General features: G+C 46.1%; 1 protein-coding gene across 3 annotated transcripts in view; it reads left to right on the top strand.

Moving 5' to 3' along the window:
* Window positions 1-2,863: 2,863 nt before the first annotated feature.
* The window catches only part of LOC115099245 (galactose-3-O-sulfotransferase 2-like), a 94,853-nt gene continuing 76,342 nt past the window's right edge, over window positions 2,864-21,374 (top strand). For all 3 annotated transcript variants that reach the window (XM_029616724.1, XM_029616726.1, XM_029616725.1), the window contains exon 1: window positions 2,864-3,147. In XM_029616724.1, the coding sequence (XP_029472584.1) occupies window positions 3,122-3,147 (26 nt within the window). In that variant the 5' untranslated portion in view covers window positions 2,864-3,121. The remainder of the gene's footprint in view (window positions 3,148-21,374) is intronic.

Here is a 21,374-nt window from a genome sequence, read left to right as displayed (position 1 = left end):
TTTTGGAGATGGCAGCCCTCCAACCCTCCGCTCCGCGAAGGGTTGGAGGGCTGCCATTTTTTTACCTTTTTACATTTGTTTTACCTAATGAAGGGGTTGGGAGAGTGGTCCAGGGCAGCAGATGGCTGATACTTGAGAGGCGGGTTTGGGCTGAGAGGTCCACGATTTTACTGTATTTATTTTAGTAGAGCGCTGGATAAGTAGCCAGTTATCTGGCCACATGAGGCCTGCCAACTTTAGGCCTAATCAGCCATATTGTTAGGGTTTGTATGTTTGTGGGCCCCTGGGCCGACGGGAGTGATGGTACCACCCTCAGGCAGGAGTCCTGTGAGTCTCACAGTCAGGAGGCGAGGTCTCGGCAGGCTTCAGACACAGCTGTGGAATAGAGTCTTTATTAGAGAGAGAGAGACTGCCTGAGAAGCGGGCAGTACAGAGGCAAGCACAATGTTCGTGAGATGGGGTATACCGAGAGGGAATACCTGCTAGTAGCAATCCGGTAATGGTCTGCAGAATGGGGTACACCAATAAGGTCCTCTCGTAGAGATGGCTTTGTAGTGGCCTGCAGCGCAGGCTACACCAGCGGGGTTCCTCACGTAGATCAGGAATGGTAGTGGCCTGCAGTGCAGGGTACGCCAAAGGATTCCCACAGATGATGGCATGGTGGAGGTCCACAGGCTAAGGTACTCATAGGCGGGTCCTATGCAGGTGAATCTGGTAGTGGCCCGCAGCGCGGGGTACACCGGAGATAGGAAGTAATCCAAAGAGTCAGAGTACTCACAGCAAGGTGCGTTCCAGCAGTAGTCCTGGGATGCAGGGTAGAGTGATAGCCCAAGGCAGAAGGCCCTCTGAGGAGCGGATAGCCAGAGACAAGGAAGGGCCCCCAAAGAGCGGGTACCCAGAAGGTGTCTCGTCAGAGTAGGAGCTGGAACGGAAGTCCGTAGCGTCAGGTGCGGAATCAGCAATGAAGGAACTCATTGCCAAGTCGTCAGTGGTCAGGTTCGGTCGGCTTAAGTATCCAGGAGTGGAGACGTCATCAGCAGAGGACGCCCCTGAGGTACTTGCCAAGCAGTGCTTAACTTGACCTGTGCACGCACGCACGCACGCACCTATGTGATCCCGGAGTCAAGATGGCAGTCGGCAGCACCCACGCCGTCCCGGGAACACGAGGTGGGTCGTCGGTAGCTGGCAGAAGCTGCCACTTTCCCCAGTGGAGTCACTGAAGAGAAGAGAGAGGTGAGCAGAAGTGGTCACAGCCATCTGCGACCAACGGGCGTAAAATATATATTTAAACTCTGGTCAATTAGGCCTAAACTTACCCGTCTATATATAGCTGGATAACTTTATAGTTGCATATTCAGTGGGATGTTTATTCCACTGAATATATGGAACAAAGTGTCTGGATAACTTTAGCTGGATAACTTGTTCACTACCCAGCCTAATGAATATTGGCCTCAATGACTATTTCACATATCTTCAGATCAAGAATTTAATTTACAAGACATTTAAATTGCAATCCGCTCAGTATATATCAGATCTGTTCCAAAGGTTGCCACACGTTTTTAAACAAAGTAAATATACATCATCATATCTTTATCAGTTTCTTCATTCTGTTAGATAGTATGGAACTTTACAATCTCTAGCTGCATGTTGGTGTAAGGATTTGAATCTAGAGGTCACAGAAGATATTATGTTCACTTGCAATGAGTTTCTCTATAAAAACACAGAGAATATTTCCTTATGGGAACTGAAACTTGGATTTTTAATATCAAACTATTTTTTCCCCATATATGGCATTTAAAGCAGGTATATTCCCTTCAAGAAACTGTTTGACGTATGAACGCTACATGTTCTCTGTTCAATACCCTGTTTATTGTTCAATGTAACGCCTCACCAGCGACAGTTGAGTTATATGGAAACCGACTTGATTTGATATGTATATCGAGAATGTCGGTATATAAAAAATCTAAATAAATAAAATAAATAAATAAAATGAGACTAGTAATACAACACTTATACATGACTTATGGAACTGTATCTTAATCCATGCTTTTTGGAAAGAATACTGCAATATCTATTTGGGCTACTATATGTACATGTGTCTTGCTCTGCTATGTTATTCATTTTGGGACATGACCCAGAGATTGAAGAGGTGGGAAAGTACTACAATATGTTGCTAGGTAAAAGTTGTCTCATTGCAAAGAGAATGTATATTGTTAAAATGGATGGTATCAGAACTTCCTCAGATAGATATGGAGAGCCAGAATAGTTAAACTGTTATGTTTGGAATTTAAGTCTATGGTAAACCTGAAACGTACCAGGGACATTTTTTTAAGTTCTGGGGTAAATTTGTCAACTCCCTTCCTAAAGACATCCATAAACAATGTATCCACCTGCGAAATTCGGGATAATGGGCTTTTGCAATATCAAGGAATAATTTGTATTCTTCCTCAACTGTTGCCTAGAGTGAATTTTCTATTTTGCATTTGCTGGAAGTGAGGGGGGAGGGGGTCTTGGGAACAAAGTTTTTGAAGTACTTGTGCAAATGTATAAATGAAACTTTAATAAAAATATTCTGGTAAAAAATATACATGTATTGTAATGAACCATGTGAGTGTGACTGCAGATAAATCAATCTTGCATGGTATAATTGGTCAGCTTTGATCTAAATCATTAATTATTATTCCAGTAATACCTGAGTATGATCGATGAATATAAATAGATTTAGATGAGTTCCTGTTGGGGCGGAAACATCAAGGACATAAAATCCTGTTCTGCAGTATGTCGTTCTGGCTATTAGATTTGATAATTACAGTGCACTTGGACAAATCCTACCTTTCCCTTGGCAAATCAGTTTCTGCACAGGCAGAAAAAGAGTTTGATTCAAAGCAATTTCTTTCACTCTGTGCGAAACAGTGAAGAAGTTGGGAGTAGGTGGAGATTGCAAACTTGGTGTGTGGAGTTGAGGTTTGCATTCTCTTTCTGTGACAGTGCAGGAACTGGAAGCAGTAAGAAGTTGTGTGCTTGGTCTAGTAGTGTCCTAGGCTCAGCGCTTTTTCTGTGTCCCTGGGAAAAGAAGACACCTGGATAGCAGCTGGGTTGGTCTTCCGAGAGAAGGAACAAGATGAAATTTCTTCGAGGAATGCGGAGGTAAGAGAGATAAGAAAAATAAGTTACAATATATGTTTATATTCCCACACTCATTCTTACTGTCTGTACATATTTTTCTGATTTGGGTCTTACCTCCTCCAAGCTGTGTGATATTTGCTTCTGTACACAGCATTCAGTGCACAAGAGATCAAAGAACTCTAACTGAAGGGATAGGTTCAATGTGTGACCAGTAAGAAGTGAATTGCAATAATTTTATCATGAGAGATCTAGTTATTAAAAGATTTTATCCACCTCTTATAAAAGAAAAACCATGCTAAGCGGTTTACATATAAACATAATAAAATAAATAAATATATATATATATATATATATATATATATATATATATATATATATACACAGAAAAACAAAACTAGTCAAACAAACAACGTATGCAAACAATAGAACAATGCAATGCTGGTCAAGAGAACCTAAGAATAGGTTTGTAAATATATCTAAACAATAGTGCAGGGCAAGATGTGCAGCCAATGCTTTTATTGAAAAGGGAAAAGATGCAACATCAGCCACACCATTATTAAGGCAAAAAAATGCTTATACAGCAAAACTGTCTCTCTGTCTGCCAGCTGGACCCCAGCTCTGATAAAAGCACTAGGTCAGTGGTCCCCCAACCCTGTCCTGGGAGCCCACCAGCCAGTCAGGTTTTCAGGATATCCACAATGAATATGCATAAGAGAAAATTTGCATGTTATGGAGGCAGTGCATGCAAATTTTCTCTCATGCATATTCATTGTGGATATCCTGAAAACCCGACAGGCTGGGGGGGCCCCCAGGACAGGGTTGGGGACCACTGCACTTGGTGACCTTTAGGCACCTAAGGTAGTGAATATTTAGAATGTAGAATTTGGCACTGTTTTGATATAGTTTAAATATTTTTTTTCTATTAAATACTTTTCCTTTTATTGTAAGTTTTATGTTCCTATGCTTAAACAGAAGAGGAGCTCAACTCCACCTCTTATCTTAAACCAGTAAGACCCGAAACTGCTCAAACATCCCAGTTTTTCCCAAAGGCAGCACAGCGCACGTGTTGTCGAATCCTGCCTATGGAGGGTCATCTCTTCCTTAGAGCTTACTTCAAAGAGCGAACTCCCCTATCTTTTTCTATATTATGTAAAGACGATCTGCAAACATTTTTATTAAACACTTTAATGGAGTCTTATTGATATTTGACAAGAGAAATTCAGGTTTCTCACATGAAAAACTGAGAGCTGTATGCTACTCTATGGTACCTAATTTTATCACATTTCCCTAGAGACAGCTTTCAGGAAGAATACATTTCATATAAAATATGAATCCTGATATTTAATTTGAATTTGTATTATAATTAGGTCTCTATTTACTAAGTTGTGACACACCACTAATGCCCTTTAAACAAAGCATTTTGCATTTCAAGTGTGTTAAAACAGTTTATTGCACGATATCAGTAATTCTCATATGAGTAAAAGGTTTAGAGCCAACATGAGTAAAATATTAATGAGCTGTGCTGCATGCAAATGCAAATGCATGCAAAGCAACTCAATATTATAATGGAGTAACGTAGATAACAATAAACCTCACAATAACTTTTCCAAAGAGTATTGAATGGCAGGTGCTCTTGAGAGATTCCTCCCAATCACTATAACCCTTAAAGGAGCAGAAACCATAAGGAGCAACCAATAAAAATCCCCCAACCAAAGCATATTTTTTGCAGCTTCTCCTCTTGGCACAGTACAACCCCAAACCCCACCCCCACCCCACACCGACACCCCAAACAAATGTACAATGTTAAGTCCCACCCCCTGGTTGAAACCCTGTTCCTACCCAATTCCAAAAAATGGGTGTCCTCATTGGTCTTCCATTATCCTGACCCCTTCATATCTCCCCTACCCTATCTGGAAGCCTCTGGGTCTCCCCTAGAATAGCAGCAATCCACAGCAACTGCTACCTTACTGGAGATATTATTCCTGGGCCATGTTTAGGTTAGGGTAGAAAAGTGCCCACATAGATTGTCCATAGTGCCCAGCATCCTTGCTCACTTTAGCAGTCCACCCTACCCTCACCTGCCTAGCAGCCATTCTCTCTCTCTCTCTCTACAACTCCCCCACCAATCCAGCTTCATCTCCATCTCTATATGCCACATCTACCCAGCACCCATTTCCTTCTTTCATATGGCGCTATGTCTTAATAATGGGAATGCGGCATTTGGAGGTTTATGGGCACTTGGAATTTTTTCCCACCCCCAGCATTTTGATGCCTTAGGTGACCTCCTAGTTTCCCTAATAGGAGAACTGGCTCTGCCCAGTTCCAGTGCTGCAAGGAACAGTATTTCACAGAGGGGGATATTGTCACCATTGAGTATAATGATAATCACTTCAGAAAACTTCAAATGAGGAAGTGCTGCACCTGTTGTGTGCCCCGGCCGCAGCAGGCTCGCGACCGGGCCTACTCACCTCCAGCGCCCGGCTCCCCAACCTGGCCTATCCTCACTAGCGGCAGTGGGCAGCTGCCTGCGATCCCGCACCCCCGTTGCCTCCTTGGGCATTCCCAGTTGCTCTGCAAACCCCTCCGGCTCACGGCGGGTCTCCCCACGTGCCGCGGGGAGACGTAGCCATCCAGCAACCTGCCTCCTCCTAGGCGTGCGCGCACGCACCCCATCAGCCTTTAAAGGAGCCGCAGTGAGTAGCGGGCCTTTAAAGGGGCAAGGAGTGAATATCGGGCCTCGCTATTTAAGGCAGGGCCAGCTACTCATTTCTTGCCTTGGCACAAGTCTCCACGCTAGTCGTGTGCTCCGTTGCCCATTCCTGTTCCTGACTTCATTCCTGGTTCCTACCTAGTCTCTGCCCAGGACTGATTACTGGCTTTGACCCTTGCTTCGTTGGACCACGCTCAGGGCTGATTACTGACTTTTACCCTTGCTTCGTTGGACTACGCTCAGGACTGACTATTGGCTTTGACCCTTGCTCCGCTGTACCTTGCCTAGCACTGCCGCCTGCCCCGACTCCAGCCTGTTCCTGACCTCGCTTCTGCTATCTCTTTGGACTTAGCCTTGTTAGGCTTCGACCTTCTACTGCCCGGGCGTCACCTATCCTTGCACTCTGGTCCATCATTTTGAAACATTTTCCGTGGAGACTCAACACAGCATGCTGCACAGACAAGGATTTCTGGAAGCAGCATAAGTCCAGAGGGAGCTTATAGCAGCTCATACCTCGATGTTTTACCAAAAAATAATTGCAGACAATTCATCATTAGCATATAACCAGTTTTATTGAAAAAATATATCACCTCATGTTGTACAGCTCATCCAATACTGTAAAACTGACAGTAAGAGCAAAATGTTTCATCCTACTTCATTTTGCTGTATATCACGATCCATGCTGATTCATGTTCTTATTCTAATATCTGCTGTTCCTAGACATTGTATCCAATTGCTCTGAAAACCTGATTGAGGAAAAGGTGTCATCCTATTCTCTCAAGCTGAACAGTATAATCCATATAAAGCACATTAAGCCCCTGAAGCAGTTCCAAGACAGGAGCAAAACTCGGCCTGAGTCAGGCTTTTTAAAGTGTTTTATTGTCTCCTTTGAAATAAATTTTAATTGACGGATGTCAGGCATCTATTTCTCTTGTTTACTGCCTACTTCGAACATCGACTGGGATTCATCTGATAGAGGCCCGCCTAATACCAGATGGGCCACGACACCCAAGGGTTCAACCTGTGGGGAACGAGGGCTGGTATTGGCGAAGCTCCTGTCGGCCTCCGTCTCCCGGTCTACTCCACCTCCCAACGGTGGGGACCCATGGAGATTGCCCTACGGGTAGCATCAACCCCACCTCAGGCCAAGGGTCCACCACCAGCACAACAATTCTAGTCCCAGAACTGTGACCAAATTAGTCTAAAACCATTCTTAAAAAGGAAAAATGGACTAATGTGAGTTATATTTAATATGTTTCAACTCACTTTCAAATACATTTGTAAATGTAACTCCTGAGCTAGCATCCCTTTATAAGACCTAAGAACATAAGAACATAAGATATGCTATACTCGGTAAGACCAAGGGTCCATCAAGCCCAGTATCCTGTCTTCAACAGTGGCCAATCCAAGTCACAAGTACCTGGCAAGTATCCAAACATAAGATAAATCACAAACAACTATTGCTTATTAATTACAGTAATAGCAGTTTATGGATTTTTCCTCTGGCAACTTTTCCAAACCTTTTTTAAACCCAGTTATACTAACTGCTGTAATCACATCCTCTAGCAATGAATTCCAGTCCTTAACAATGCATTGAGTGAAAAATAATTTTCTTCAATTCATTTTAAATGAGCTACTTGTTAATTTCATGGCATGCCCCCTGGTCCGTCTATTATCTGAGAGAATAAATAATCAATTTACATTAAATTGTTCATGTCCTTTCATTATTTTGTAGACTTCTATCATATCCCCCCTCAGTCGTCTCTTCTGCAAACTGAACATCCCTGACTTCTTTAGTCTTTCCTCATAGGGCAGGCGTTCCATGCCACTTATCATTTTGGTTGCCCTTCTCTGACCTTTCTCCAGTGCAGCTATATCCTTTCTGAGATACAGTGACCAGAACTGCACACAGTATTCAAGGTGCAGTCTCACCACAGAGCAATTCCGAGACATTATGACATCCTCCGTTTTATTTTCCATTCCCTTCCTAATAATCCCTAACATTCTGTTTGCTTTTTTGATTGCCACAGCACACTGAGCCGATGATTTCAATGTATTATCCACTTTGACGCCTAGATCTCTTTCCTAGGTAGTAACTCCTAAGATAGAACCTAACATTGTGTAACTACAGCAAGGAATATTTTTCCCTATATGCATCACTTTGCACTTGTCCATGTTAAATTTCATCTGCCATTTGGAAACCCAATCTTCCAGTCTCGCAAGGTCCTTCTGCAATTAATCACAATCTGCTTGAGATTTAACAACGCTACATAATTTTGTGTCATCCGCAAAGTTGATCACCTCACTCACGGTACCCCTTTCCAGATCATTGATAAATATATTAAAAAGCACCGGTCCAAGTATAGATCCCTGAGGCACTCCACTGTTTATCTTTTACCACTGTGAAAATTGACCATTTAATTCTACTCTCTGTTTCCTGTCTTTTAACCAGTTTGCAATCCACAAAAGGACATCGCCTCCTATTCCATGACTTTAGTTTTCTTAGAAGCCTCTCATGCGGATCTTTGTCAAATGCTTTCTGAAAATCTAAATATACCACATCTACCTTTGTGCACATGTTTATTCACCCCTTCAAAAAAATGATATATTTGTTATGTAAGACTTCCCTTCTGTAAATCTGTGTTGGCTGTGTCCCATCAAACCATGTCTATCTAAATGTTTTGTGATTTTATTCTTTATTAAAGTTTCCACAATTTTTCCTGGTACTGAAGTCAGGCTCATTGGTCTATAGTTTCCCAGATCACCCCTGGATCCCTTTTTAAATTTCGGGGTTACATTACATTGGATGATTTTAATGATAGGTTATAAATTAATTGAAATAGGTCTGAAATTTCATTTTTTAGTCTTTCATAAACCTGGGGAGTATACCATCCGGTTCTCATGAATCACACTTCAAATAGTTGCTCAAATTGTTACTTCTACTCTACTGATGTTAAGCCATTCTGAAAACTGTAAGACAAGACCAGATCTCGCTGTTAAAAGTTTACTGATTAATACTAGAGATGTGAATCGTGTCCTCGATCGTCTTAACGATCGATTTCGGCTGGGAGGGGGAGGGAATCGTATTGTTGCCGTTTGGGGGGGTAAAATATCGTGAAAAATCGTGAAAAATCGTAAAAAATCAAAAAAACGTAAAATCGCAAAACCGGCACATTAAAACCCCCCCAAAACCCACCCCCGACCCTTTAAATTAAATCCCCCACCCTCCCGAACCCCCCCCCCCAAATGACTTAAATAACCTGCGGGTCCAGCGGCGGTCCGGAACGGCAGCGGTCCGGAACGGGCTCCTGCTACTGAATCTTGTTGTCTTCGGCCGGCGCCATTTTCCAAAATGGCGCCGAAAAATGGCGGCGGCCATAGACGAACACGATTGGACGGCAGGAGGTCCTTCCGGACCCCCGCTGGACTTTTGGCAAGTCTTGTGGGGGTCAGGAGGCCCCCCCCAAGCTGGCCAAAAGTTCCTGGAGGTCCAGCGGGGGTCAGGGAGCGATTTCCCGCCGCGAATCGTTTTCGTACGGAAAATGGCGCCGGCAGGAGATCGACTGCAGGAGGTCGTTCAGTGAGGCGCCGGCCGAAGACAACAAGATTCAGTAGCAGGAGCCCGTTCCGGACCGCTGCCGTTCCGGACCGCCGCTGGACCCGCAGGTTATTTAAGTCATTTGGGGGGGGGTTCGGGAGGGTGGGGGATTTAATTTAAAGGGTCGGGGGTGGGTTTTAGGGGGTTTTAGTGTGCCGGCTCACGATTCTAACGATTTATAACGATAAATCGTTAGAATCTCTATTGTATTGTGTTCCATAACGGTTTAAGACGATATTAAAATTATCGGACGATAATTTTAATCGTCCTAAAACGATTCACATCCCTAATTAATACTGATAGATTGAAGTCCATTATCCAGAAGTGTGAGTTTACATCTGATTGATGGTCTATTGGGGGTTTTTTTCCTATGTAGGCAGGTGTCCTTAATTCAGACCTCTGGATACAGCCCATGGTGATTTTAAATGCATATATTCTCTCTTGGGAATCCTAATGGAGGTATCCCTGGATGTACTGCAAAAACCCTACATTTAGACATTTTCTTCACCTTGGACACCCAAGGTCTCTTGGGAGGAAATCTCAATGGAATTTCCTAATTCTTATTCTTCCTTCTTTTAGTTCAGTTGTTCCTTTCATCCTTGATCATTTTCCTGCAGACTTCTCTTAGGGAAAAGTCAGTGGAATCAGGCAGGCTCTCTGCTTTGAAAATCCCAGTGGGAAAGGGAGATCCAAAAACCTCCCCACTCTGCAAAAGTCCAAAAAATAAGGCTTAAAATGGATATCTCTTCTGCCTTCACTGTATCTTGAGCAGGATCCATCACTGGTGCTTGCCTAGCTAGGGTTTAGAATAAGCTCAAAGGGTGAGAGGGACTGAGAAGGATGGATGGCTTCTTACTAGGTGTGTTCTAAGGACAAGAACAATGACATTTAGTGGCCAGACAGGGAGTGTGTGCCACATTTGTATACAGCACTGATAATCATGATGGAAGTATTTAGTAGTTTCCAACTTTACTTTTACTAATTAAAGATGGAAATTAATCTAGACTCTGAACATGAGGTGTGTGGGGCTAGGGATCTGTGGTATGCCCTGCAGGCCTCCTGGGATAAGTTGACCATCCCTGACCCCGTGGCGGCCTTGCTACGTCCAATTCGTGGTGCTTGGTTCCGGTTGCTTAAACTTTTGCAACTCCCACAGGGATGTGTATTTTTCCTCCCCTTGCAGGGCAACCCAGACTTTTCTCCGGGATCGACCTCTGTGGTGTTCCGGCGATGGGCAGCTCATGGGATTACTCAGGTGGGCCATGTTTTAGACAACGAAGGTCACTTGTTGCAGCCTGCTCAACTGTCCTCCCTGTATGGCTTTGGAAATCTTTCTATGTTTTCCTATCTCCAAATTGCCCATTATGTACATTCCCTTCCGGAGGCTGGTTTTCAGTTACAGGGTTTCCAAGCTTTGGAGGCGTGTTTTTTACTGAAAGGCACCACTGTGCCTTCTCTCTCTCATTATTATGCCCACCTACGGAAGCTCACTTATCGGAATCCCTGCCTTGATTTGGCTGCCCGCTGGCAAGGGGACGGGGTATTTCAGGTCACGGCTACCCAACTGGGCATTTGTTTTCGGCGTATAGCGAGAGTCTCCCCCAACTCTTACTACCGGGAGATGCAATTCAAATTCCTCTGGAGGGCGTATGTGTCTACACCAGTGGCGTTCCATGCTAACCTGGTTTCCTCGGTCACCTGTGGGAAGTGTACCACGGGGGTGGGTACTTTGGCACATCTCTTTTGGGGATGCCCCATAATCCAGCAGTTTTGGAAGAGGGTGGTAGCTTATTTGACAAGACTGTTGGGAGTGTTCCTGCGAGCTTCCCCACTGCTGATTCTTTTCGAGTCTATTCCCCTGGCGCGATTACGGCCAGCGGGACATCATCTGCTCTTCATGAAAGCTTGTTTTGTAGGGAAAAAGATGATTCTTCTGCAGTGGCGAGAACCTGCGGCACCTTCCTTCTGGGCATGGCGGAACCACTTCCACAGACTTATGCAGATGGAACATTTGACAGCACGGGCCTCCCCGCGGCAACTCCGTCGCTTTTTGGACGTTTGGGAGCTGTATATTCAAGTATTGCCACATCGTGCACGGAGCTTGATTTTAAACAATTGACCATTGCTGCTTTGAACTCTGATTGTACGGGTCACTATATTCTCCATTTTTGCATCACAGTATGAATGTAGGGTTGTTAGTCTGTTGGGGGGGGTTGAATTGGGGGATTATTTTTGTATGGATACATAATGGCGACTTCTTTGGGCTATTGTCTGTTGGACTCTGAAGTGTACCTTTGTCCGACGGACTGATCCCTGTTTGGTTTCATTTACTACGCAATAAAAAATTGTTTATGCTAAAAAAAAAGATGGAAATTATGAAAAAGATTCTTTTATGGGTTATTTTTTAATACAATCCATTCAACAGCTTTAGATTTTCAATAAATTGGTGACCTTACGCTTTCTGTGAAGTTATTCTGTTGTTAAAAACAATTATTTTATTCCTTCTCCCTTCCAATCACTGGGATATTATTTAAGATTCTTCCCAATAGATGCTGTATTGGATGTTGACCCAATTTGAATATGTTAGTGTAAAGTCCCATTTTTCCTACCTAAGAACATAAGAAAATGCCATACTGGGTCAGACCAAGGGTCCATCAAGCCCAGCATCCTGTTTCCAATAGTGGCCAATCCAGGCCATAAGAACCTGGCAAGTACCCAAAAACTAAGTCTATTCCATGTTACCATTGCTAATGGCAGTGGCTATTCTCTAAGTGAACTTAATAGCAGGTAATGGACTTCTCCTCCAAGAACTTATCCAATCCTTTTTTAAACACAGCTATACTAACTGCACTAACCACAACCTCTAGCAACAAATTCCAGAGTTTAATTGTGCGTTGAGTAAAAAAGAACTTTCTCCGATTAGTTTTAAATGTGCCCCATGCTAACTTCATGGAGTGCCCCCTAGTCTTTCTATTATCCGAAAGAGTAAAAAACCGATTCACATCTACCCGTTCTAGACCTCTCATGATTTAAATCACCTCTATCATATCCCCCCCCAGCCGTCTCTTCTCCAAGCTGAAAAGTCCTAACCTCTTTAGTCTTTCCTCATAGGGGAGCTGTTCCATTCCCTTTATCATTTTGGTCGCCCTTCTCTGTACCTTCTCCATCGCAATGATATCTTTTTTGAGATGTGGCGACCAGACTTGTACACGGTATTCAAGGTACGGTCTCACCATAGAGTGATACAGAGGCATTATGACATTTTCCATTTTATTCACCATTCCTTTTCTAATAATTCCCAACATTCTGTTTTTTTGACTGCCGCAGCACACTGAACCGAAGATTTCAATATGTTATCCACTATGACGCCTAGATCTCTTTCTTGGGTAGTAGCACCTAATATGGAACCTAACATTGTGTAACTAAAGCATGGGTTATTTTTCCCTATATGCTTCACCTTGCATTTGTCCACATTAAATTTCATCTGCCATTTTGATGCCCAATTTTCCAGCCTCACAAGGTCTTCCTGCAATTTATCACAATCTACTTGTGATTTAACTACTCTGAACAATTTTGTATCATCTGCAAATTTGATTACCTCACTCGTCGTATTTCTTTCCAGATCATTTATAAATATATTGAAAAGTAAGGGTCCCAATACAGATCCCTGAGGCACTCCACTGCCCACACCCTTCCACTGAGAAAATTGTCCATAAGAACATATGAAATTGCCATACTGGGTCAGACCAAGGGTCCATCAAGCCCAGCTTCCTGTTTCCAACAGAGGCCAAAACCAGGCCACAAGAACCTGGCAATTACCCAAACACTAAGAAGATCCCATGCTACTGATGCAATTAATAGCAGTGGCTATTCCCTAAGTAAAATTCATTAATAGCCATTACTCTCTGTTTCCTGTCTTTTAGCCAGTTTGTAATCCACGAAAGGACATCGCCACCTATCCCATGACTTTTTATTTTTCCTAGAAGCCTCTAATGAGAAACTTTGTCAAATGCCTTCTGAAAATCCAAGGTTCACCTTTATCCACATGTTTATTAACTCCTTCAAAAAAGTGAAGCAATTTGTGAGGCAAGATTTGCCTTGGGTAAAGCCATGCTGACTTTGTTCCATTAAACCATGTCTTTCTATATGTTCTGTGATTTTGATGTTTAGAATACTTTCCACTATTTTTCCTGGCACTGAAGTCAGGCTAACCAGTCTGTAGTTTCCTGGATTGCCCCTGGAGCCCTTTTTAAATATGAGGGTTACATTAGCTATCCTCCAGTCTTCAGGTACAATGGATGATTTTTAGGAATGTGCAGACAAAAAGTTTATGTTCATAAGTCCATAAGTCGAAAGGGGGGGTCAATTTCGGTCAATATGGACATATGTAGAATTCCATAAGTTGAGTCTATGTCCATACGTGCACCGATTCCCTAAATAAAAATTTAAACCCCTCACCCTCCTTAATCCCCCCCCAAGACTTACCAAAACTCCCTGGTGGTCCAACGGAGAGTCAGGACGCCATTTCTTTATTCCTTTGCGAGGAGCACGTGACGTCGGCGTCATGTCGGAGTGACGCCGACGTCACGTGATTCCCCGCGCGTTCGCTCCGGGACACAACCGGAACTTTTGGCCAGCTTGGGGGGGTCAGGAGGCCCCCCCAAGCTGGCCAAAAGTTCCGGTTGTGTCCCGGAGCGAACGCGCGGGGAATCACGTGACGTCGGCGTCACTCCGATGTGACGCAGACGTCACGTGCTCCTCGCAAAGGAATAAAGAAATGGCGTCCTGACTCTCCGCTGGACCACCAGGGAGTTTTGGTAAGTCTTGGGGGGGATTAAGGAGGGTGAGGGGTTTAAATTTTTATTTAGGATCAACAATCGCGATTTCCAACGTATTCAACATAGCTATGTTGAATAAGTTGGAAATCCGATCGTTTTCGCCTCATCACTTTTTTAAGTTAAAAAACAAAATTACGTTGCGTTTTACATATGCGTTCAAAACGAATGCACACCCCTAATGATTTTAATGATAGGTTAGAAATTTTTACTAATAGGTCTGACATTTCATTTTTTAGTTCCTTCAGAACTCTGGGGTGTATACCATCCAGTCCAGGTGATTTACTACTCTTCAGTTTGTCAGTCAGGCTTACCACATCTTCTAGGTTCACCGTAATTTGGTTCAGTCCATCTGAATCATTACCCATGAAAACCTTCTCCGGTACAGGTACCTCCCCAACATCCTCTTCAGTAAACACTGAAGCAAAGAAATCATTTAATCTTTCCACAATGGCCTTATCTTCTCTAAGTGCCACTTTAACCCCGTGATCATCTAACGATCAAAGTGACTCCCTCACAGGCTTTCTGCTTTGGATATATTTAAAAAAGTTTTTACAGTGAGTTTTTGCCTCTATAGCCAACTTCTTTTCAAATTCTCTCTTAGCCAATGTTTATGCATTATCCTATTTTCTTCTGTTGGATCCTTCTTCCAATTTTTGAATGAAGATCTTTTGGCTAAAATAGCTTCTTTCACTTCCCCTTTTAACCATGCAGGTAATCGTTTTACCTTCTTTCCACCTTTCTTAATGTGTGGAATACATCTGGATTGTGCTTCTAGAATGGTATTTTTTAACAATGACCACGCCTCTTGCACACTTTTTACTTTTGTACCTGCTCCTTTCAGTTTTTTTCTAACAATTTTTCTCATTTTATCAAAGCTTCCCTTTTGAAAGTTTAATATGAGAGCCGTGGATTTGCATACTGTTCCTCTTCCAGTCATTAATTCAAATTTGATCATATTATGATCACTATTGCCAAGCGGCCCCACCACCGTTACCTCTCTCACCAAATCCTGTGCTCCACTGAGAATTAGATCTAAAATTGCTCCCTCTCTCGTCAGTTCCTGAACCAATTGCTCCATAAAGCTATCATTTATTCCATCCAGGAATGTTTAGCGTGTCCCGATGATACATTTACCCAGTCAATATTGGGGTAATTGAAGTCTCCCATTATTACCGCACTACCAATTTGTTTAGCTTCCCTAATTTCTCTTAGCATTTCACTGTCAGTCTCACCATCTTGACCAGGTGGACAGTAGTATACTCATATCACTATAGTCTTCCCCGACACACAAGGGATTTCTACCCATAAAGCTTCAATTTTGCATTTAGTCTCATGCAGGATGTTTATCCTGTTGGAAGATCCATTGAGGTGGTAGCCAGGTTTATCCTGCTGGAAGATCCACTGAGGTGGTAGCCAGGGTAGCAGTTTTTGGAGGATATATTTATTTATTTATTTAGTGCTTTTTTATACCGACATTCATGAACTAATCATATCATATCGGTTTACAAAGAACAGGGGTATGATAACAATAAACAGTAAACAACCATGGCAATAGTAAACATGCAGTGATGAAGCGATGATGACAATATATGTGCTGTAGGCATGTTTCGAAGCACTGAGAACCCCAGCTGGCGAGATGGAGTGTCTTCCAATCAAGCACGGGAGAATGTTTCTGGAGCCAGAGTAACCCCAAAACCATGGGATATATCGCTCTGTCCAGGATGAAGAAAGAGATCTGCTCCTTGTGCAAAAGTCCGGTGCGGCGATATAAAGTCTCAGTCGCAAATCCAATATGTCCCGGCAGGGGTTCTCCATAGATCGAAGAAATATATAGAGGACGGTCTCAAGTGCAGAGGGCTCTGGTGACAAAGTTCCCCCCAGCCCCAGAATCTACTAATGCCAGCGAGGAAAACTCCCTTCCGTCCTTCAGGATGGTTACCGGAAGAGTTAGTTGTGGGGATGCGTAGATACAGCCTAGGAGCATTTCCCCTCCGGCGACTAGGCTGATCCGTTTCCCGGCTTCTGGGGGCATGTATTTACCACATGTCCTCTACCGGCACAGAAAAAATATAGCCCCAAACTGCGTTGATGAAGATTCTCCTCAGACGAGATGTGGGTTCTTCCCAACTGCATGGGTTCATCGGCTTGTCCCAGGGAAGAGGCCTCTGAGCTGGTTGGGAGAAGAGGACGAGAGAAGAAGGAGCCAAAGGTGAGAATCTTCGTGGAGGACATGCCTCACGAGCGCGTTGCTGAAGACGTCTATCAATTGTCCCTGTAAGATCAATCAGCTCGTCCAATTAATCTGGTAACTCCCTTGCCGCTAATTCGTCTTTGATGCATGGTCTCAATCTTTCAAGAAAGATGGCCCATAAACTGTCCTCACACCAATTCAACTCTGACGATAGGGTACGAAATTCAATGGTGTAGTCTATCAAATGCCTGCAACCCTGACGGAGGTGAAGCATTTCTGTGCTTAATGTGGCTGATCTTCCAGGGTCCTCAAAAGCCTGTTTGAATATTCCTAAAAAAAGTGAAATAAACTGGAGCATGGGATCAGCCCTTTCCCATAAGAGTGATGCCCAATCAAGCGCCTTGCCATCCAATAGTGAAATGATGAAAGCGGTCTTGATGGCATCGGTGGAGAACTGGATCGGTTGTAGCGAAAAATGCATTAAACATTGATTCACGAATCCTCGACAAAGTTTGGGATCGCCAATGTACCTGGGTGGTACTGGAAGATGCAGAGGAGCAGGAGTTGCAAACGAAGTTGGAGGTGCTGGTATGGGTTGGGCTGCAGCTGTCGTTAGAGTGTTGAGATGTGCATTGAGACGATCCATGGTGGCTGCCACTGCCTTCAGACATTGCTGTTGCTGCTGAAGCTTCTGGGTATAACCAGGGATGGCCCGGAGTCCGGAGAGGTCTGCTGGGTCCATGGCCTTGCAAACTGTTGGCTGTTGTCAGCTGGAATGTGGACCCTTAGACCGAGGTGAGATGGGGCTATCAGGAGATGACCCCCCGAACCCTCACCATCAGAAGGCCTAATCAACAGTGAATAGGAAATCCCCTCACCTGATAGGAGAAATCCGGGTGCAGCCTGGTGTCGGAGACTGGCAGAAGGTAGACAGAGTCCTGTGTAGTCCAGATCAGGGCAGGCAGCAGGCAAGTAGGCTGGTCAGACAATCCAAGTCAAAGGTAAGCAGCAGACAGGCAGGCAAAGTCCAAAAGGTAATCCGAATCAGGCAGGCATCAGGCACACAGGCAAAGTCAGGGAATCTGGGTCAGAGGCAGGCGGCAGACAGACAGGCAGAGTCAGGTAATCCGGGTCAGAGGCAGGCGGCAGCCAGGCAGGCCGAGTCAAGCAGTCTGGGTCAGAGGCAGGCGGCAGACAGGCAGGCAGGCAGAGTCAGACAGTCCAAATCACAACCAAAAGCAGAGGGACAGCTAGGCAGGAAGACCTGTTGCAAGGCAAAGACTGGCAGGCAGGTCCCAGGCTATAAAGGAAGCTGTCACTGATGTCACTTCCTGGGGCTGGTACACTTCCTGGTCCCTGGCCCCTTTAAGAGGCGGGGCGAGTGCCTAGAGGCCTGTCCATGCCCGCGTTCTGCGACGTCGGAGGTCCTGCAGGAGGAGATGTCCCGGATGCCCCGTTGCATGACGGCGGATCCAGCTGAGTTGGTAAGCTGAGCTGGTCGCACGGCTGCGCAGCCACGCCGCGCAACAGCTTATGCTTTTTCCTATTTTCTTCAGATGGATCCTGCTTCCTATTTTTGAAGGATTTTTTTTGGCTAGAATTGCCTCTTTCACCTCACCTTTTAACCATGCCAGTAATTGTTTTACCATCCTCCCACCTTTCTCAATACGTGGAATACATCTGGGCTGTGCTTCCAAGATTGTCTTTTTAAAGAATGTCCACACCTGTTGTACACTTTTAACCTTTGCAGCTGCACCTTTCAGTTTTTTTCTACTTTCCTCATTTTATCAAAGTTTCCCTTTTGAAAATTTAGTGTTAGAACTGTAGCTTTACATATAATCCCCATTCCAGTCATTAGTTTAAATTTGATCATGTTATGATCACTGTTGCCAAGTGGCCCCACCACCGTTACCTCTCTCACAGAGTCCTGCATTCCACTGCGAATTAAATCTAAAATAGCTCCCTCTCTCGTTGATTCCTAAACCAACGAAAGAGTGAGCTTCATGTAGACCCCTGCACATATATATGCATATAAACATATATACACATGTAGATGCCTGTATATATAGGCATCCAAGAGTATTTTCTGTGCATCTTCCTTTTTATCTTTTGGAAATTTGTAAAAGCTGAAAATAGGATGGCTAACAAATGACACATATCCCTGCTTGGCAATTTAGTCCTTGCTTTTTCCTTTTTTTGGTGTGAATTCTTCCAGTTAGATGCCACCACTCGTAATCAATCCATGAGCATACCTATATCTAATTTCCTCTAAATTTTGGACCATGTCAATTTATTTATTAGAAACATAGAAACCTGGAAAGTGGTGGCAGAAAAAGACCCTATATCCCATCCAGTCTGCCCAGCAAGCTCCCATAGTCAGGGGCGGATTGGGCTATCGGGGCTTTGGGCATGCCCCAGAGGGCCGGTCACCCCAATCACGTGACAGGCGTTGCTCGCGGCCACCAGCAGCAGTCATCCGCCTAAGTGCTGCTTTTGTATTTTCGCCACGGCACCAGCCCCGCTTTCATGGGAACGACAGCAGTGTAGGTGGAGGCTGGCAACTGCGGCTGGGCCTTTTCTTCTTCCCACACCTGCTCCCCTGGCCCGGAACAGGAAGTGACCTGTAGTGGGGGGCGCGGGAAGAAGAAAGCCATGCCACATGAAAATATAGCGGCTGCAGCAGCAGCCCTGAGCAAAATCAGAAGCAGCCAGAAATCGGCACAGGAGACAGCAGAAATAGCCTCCTGTGGCCGATAGGAATCTTCTTTCTTAGCATGCGGGGACTAGAGGAGGAGGAGGCTGCTGCAGCTACCGTTTGTGCTTGGGTGAGGAGGGGGAGCAGGAAATGAGAGAGAGAGACAGCCAGCCTGTGTGTGAGAGAATGTGTTACGCTTGGGCTCCGGACAGGAGTCGTGCACACCACCCAGCAGGGTGGCTCCAGGTGGAGAGAGACAGGAGGCTCGAAACAGAGTCAGGTACCAGGCTGGGTCAGGGCAGGCAGCAATAATCAGAGTCTGGGTTCAGGCTGGGTCAGGGCAGGCGGCAAGTGGCAGTGTCTGGTACAGGCTGGGTCAGGGCAGGCGGCAAGTGGCAGTGTCTAGTACAGGCTGGGTCAGGGCAGGCGGCAGTCAGCAGTGTCTGGGTCCAGGCTGGGTCAGGGCACAGTAAGCAGGACAAGGCAGGTCAGAAGGCCCGTAGGCCACACACACACACACACGGAAGGCCCGTAGGCCACACACCAATAGCGGGGCAAGGCAGGTCAGAAGGCCCGTAGGCCACACACACACACACGGAAGGCCCGTAGGCCACACACCATAGACGGGGCAAGGCAGGTCAGAAGGCCCGTAGGCCACACACACACACACGGAAGGCCCGTAGGCCACACACCATAGACGGGGCAAGGCAGGTCAGAAGGCCCGTAGGCCACACACACGGAAGGCCCGTAGGCCACACACCATAGACGGGGCAAGGCAGGTCAGAAGGCCCGTAGGCCACACACACACACACGGAAGGCCCGTAGGCCACACACCATAGACGGGGCAAGGCAGGTCAGAAGGCCCGTAGGCCACACACACACACACGGAAGGCCCGTAGGCCACACACCATAGACGGGGCAAGGCAGGTCAGAAGGCCCGTAGGCCACACACACACACACGGAAGAAGGCCAAAAGGCCGCACAAGGCAAGGCAAGGATAGGCCCGAAGGCCGCGCAAGGCAAGGCAAGGCAAGGATAGGCCCGAAGGCCACGCAAGGCAAGGCAAGGCAAGGATAGGCCCGAAGGCCACGCAAGGCAAGGCAAGGCAAGGATAGGCCCGAAGGCCACGCAAGGCAAGGCAAGGCAAGGATAGGCCCGAAGGCCACGCAAGGCAAGGCAAGGCTAGGCCCGAAGGCCACGCAAGGCAAGGCAAGGATAGGCCCGAAGGCCGCGCAAGGCAGGCTAGAGCAGGGAGCCCAGGTGAGCTCGATGCCGAAGCACCGAGGCAACTGTCAGGCAGGGTTAAGAGGGCACACCCAGAGCATAGAGTGGACATAGGAGATGGACTGGGCCTGTCAGGAAAGCCAGCCCTAGAGGGACCCCTGGTGGTGAGGCGGTAGCACAGCAGCCACCGCCGTAACAGTACCCCCCCCTCAAGGCCTCCCCCTCCTCCTGGATCCCATCTGTGCAGGAGGTAATCAAGAATAACGGGAGACCACTCCGGGGGTGATGCGGCAGGTTCAACTCCTTTCCGAGGCAATAAGGCAGTCCATAACCCCTCCTGGGACAAGGCGGCAGGGTTAGACCCCTCCTGGGGTAGCAGAGGCGGTGCAGATTTCCATAACCCCTCCTGGGGTGACAAGGGGAACACAAACCCCACCTGGGGCAGAGAAATAGTCCGTAACCCTTCTTGAGGCGATAGTAGGACCGGTCCGGACCCTTCCAAGGTCGGCATTAAGACCGGTACAGGCCCCTCCAGGGGCGGCAGCTGGGCCAGTACAGCAGGCTCGGATCCTACTCGGGCAATTGTAGCAGGCTCGGACCCCTCTCGGGGCGGTGTAGCAGGCTCGGACCCCTCTCGGGGCGATGAAGCAGGCTCGGACCCCTCTCGGGGCATTGTAGCAGGCTCGGACCCCTCTCGGGGCGTTGTAGCAGGCTCGGACCCCTCTCGGGGCGATGAAGCAGGCTCGGACCCCTCTCGGGGCGATGAAGCAGGCTCGGACCCCTCTCGGGGCATTGTAGCAGGCTCGGACCCCTCTCGGGGCGATGAAGCAGGCTCGGACCCCTCTCGGGGCGATGAAGCAGGCTCGGACCCCTCTCGGGGCATTGTAGCAGGCTCGGACCCCTCTCGGGGCGTTGTAGCAGGCTCGGACCCCTCTCGGGGCGATGAAGCAGGCTCGGACCCCTCTCGGGGCATTGTAGCAGGCTCGGACCCC

The sequence above is a fragment of the Rhinatrema bivittatum genome, chromosome 9, assembly GCF_901001135.1.
Source record: "Rhinatrema bivittatum chromosome 9, aRhiBiv1.1, whole genome shotgun sequence".
Lineage (NCBI taxonomy): Eukaryota > Metazoa > Chordata > Amphibia > Gymnophiona > Rhinatrematidae > Rhinatrema > Rhinatrema bivittatum.
Note: the sequence above shows the minus strand (reverse complement) of the source record. Positions and strands in the feature narration are given on the sequence as shown.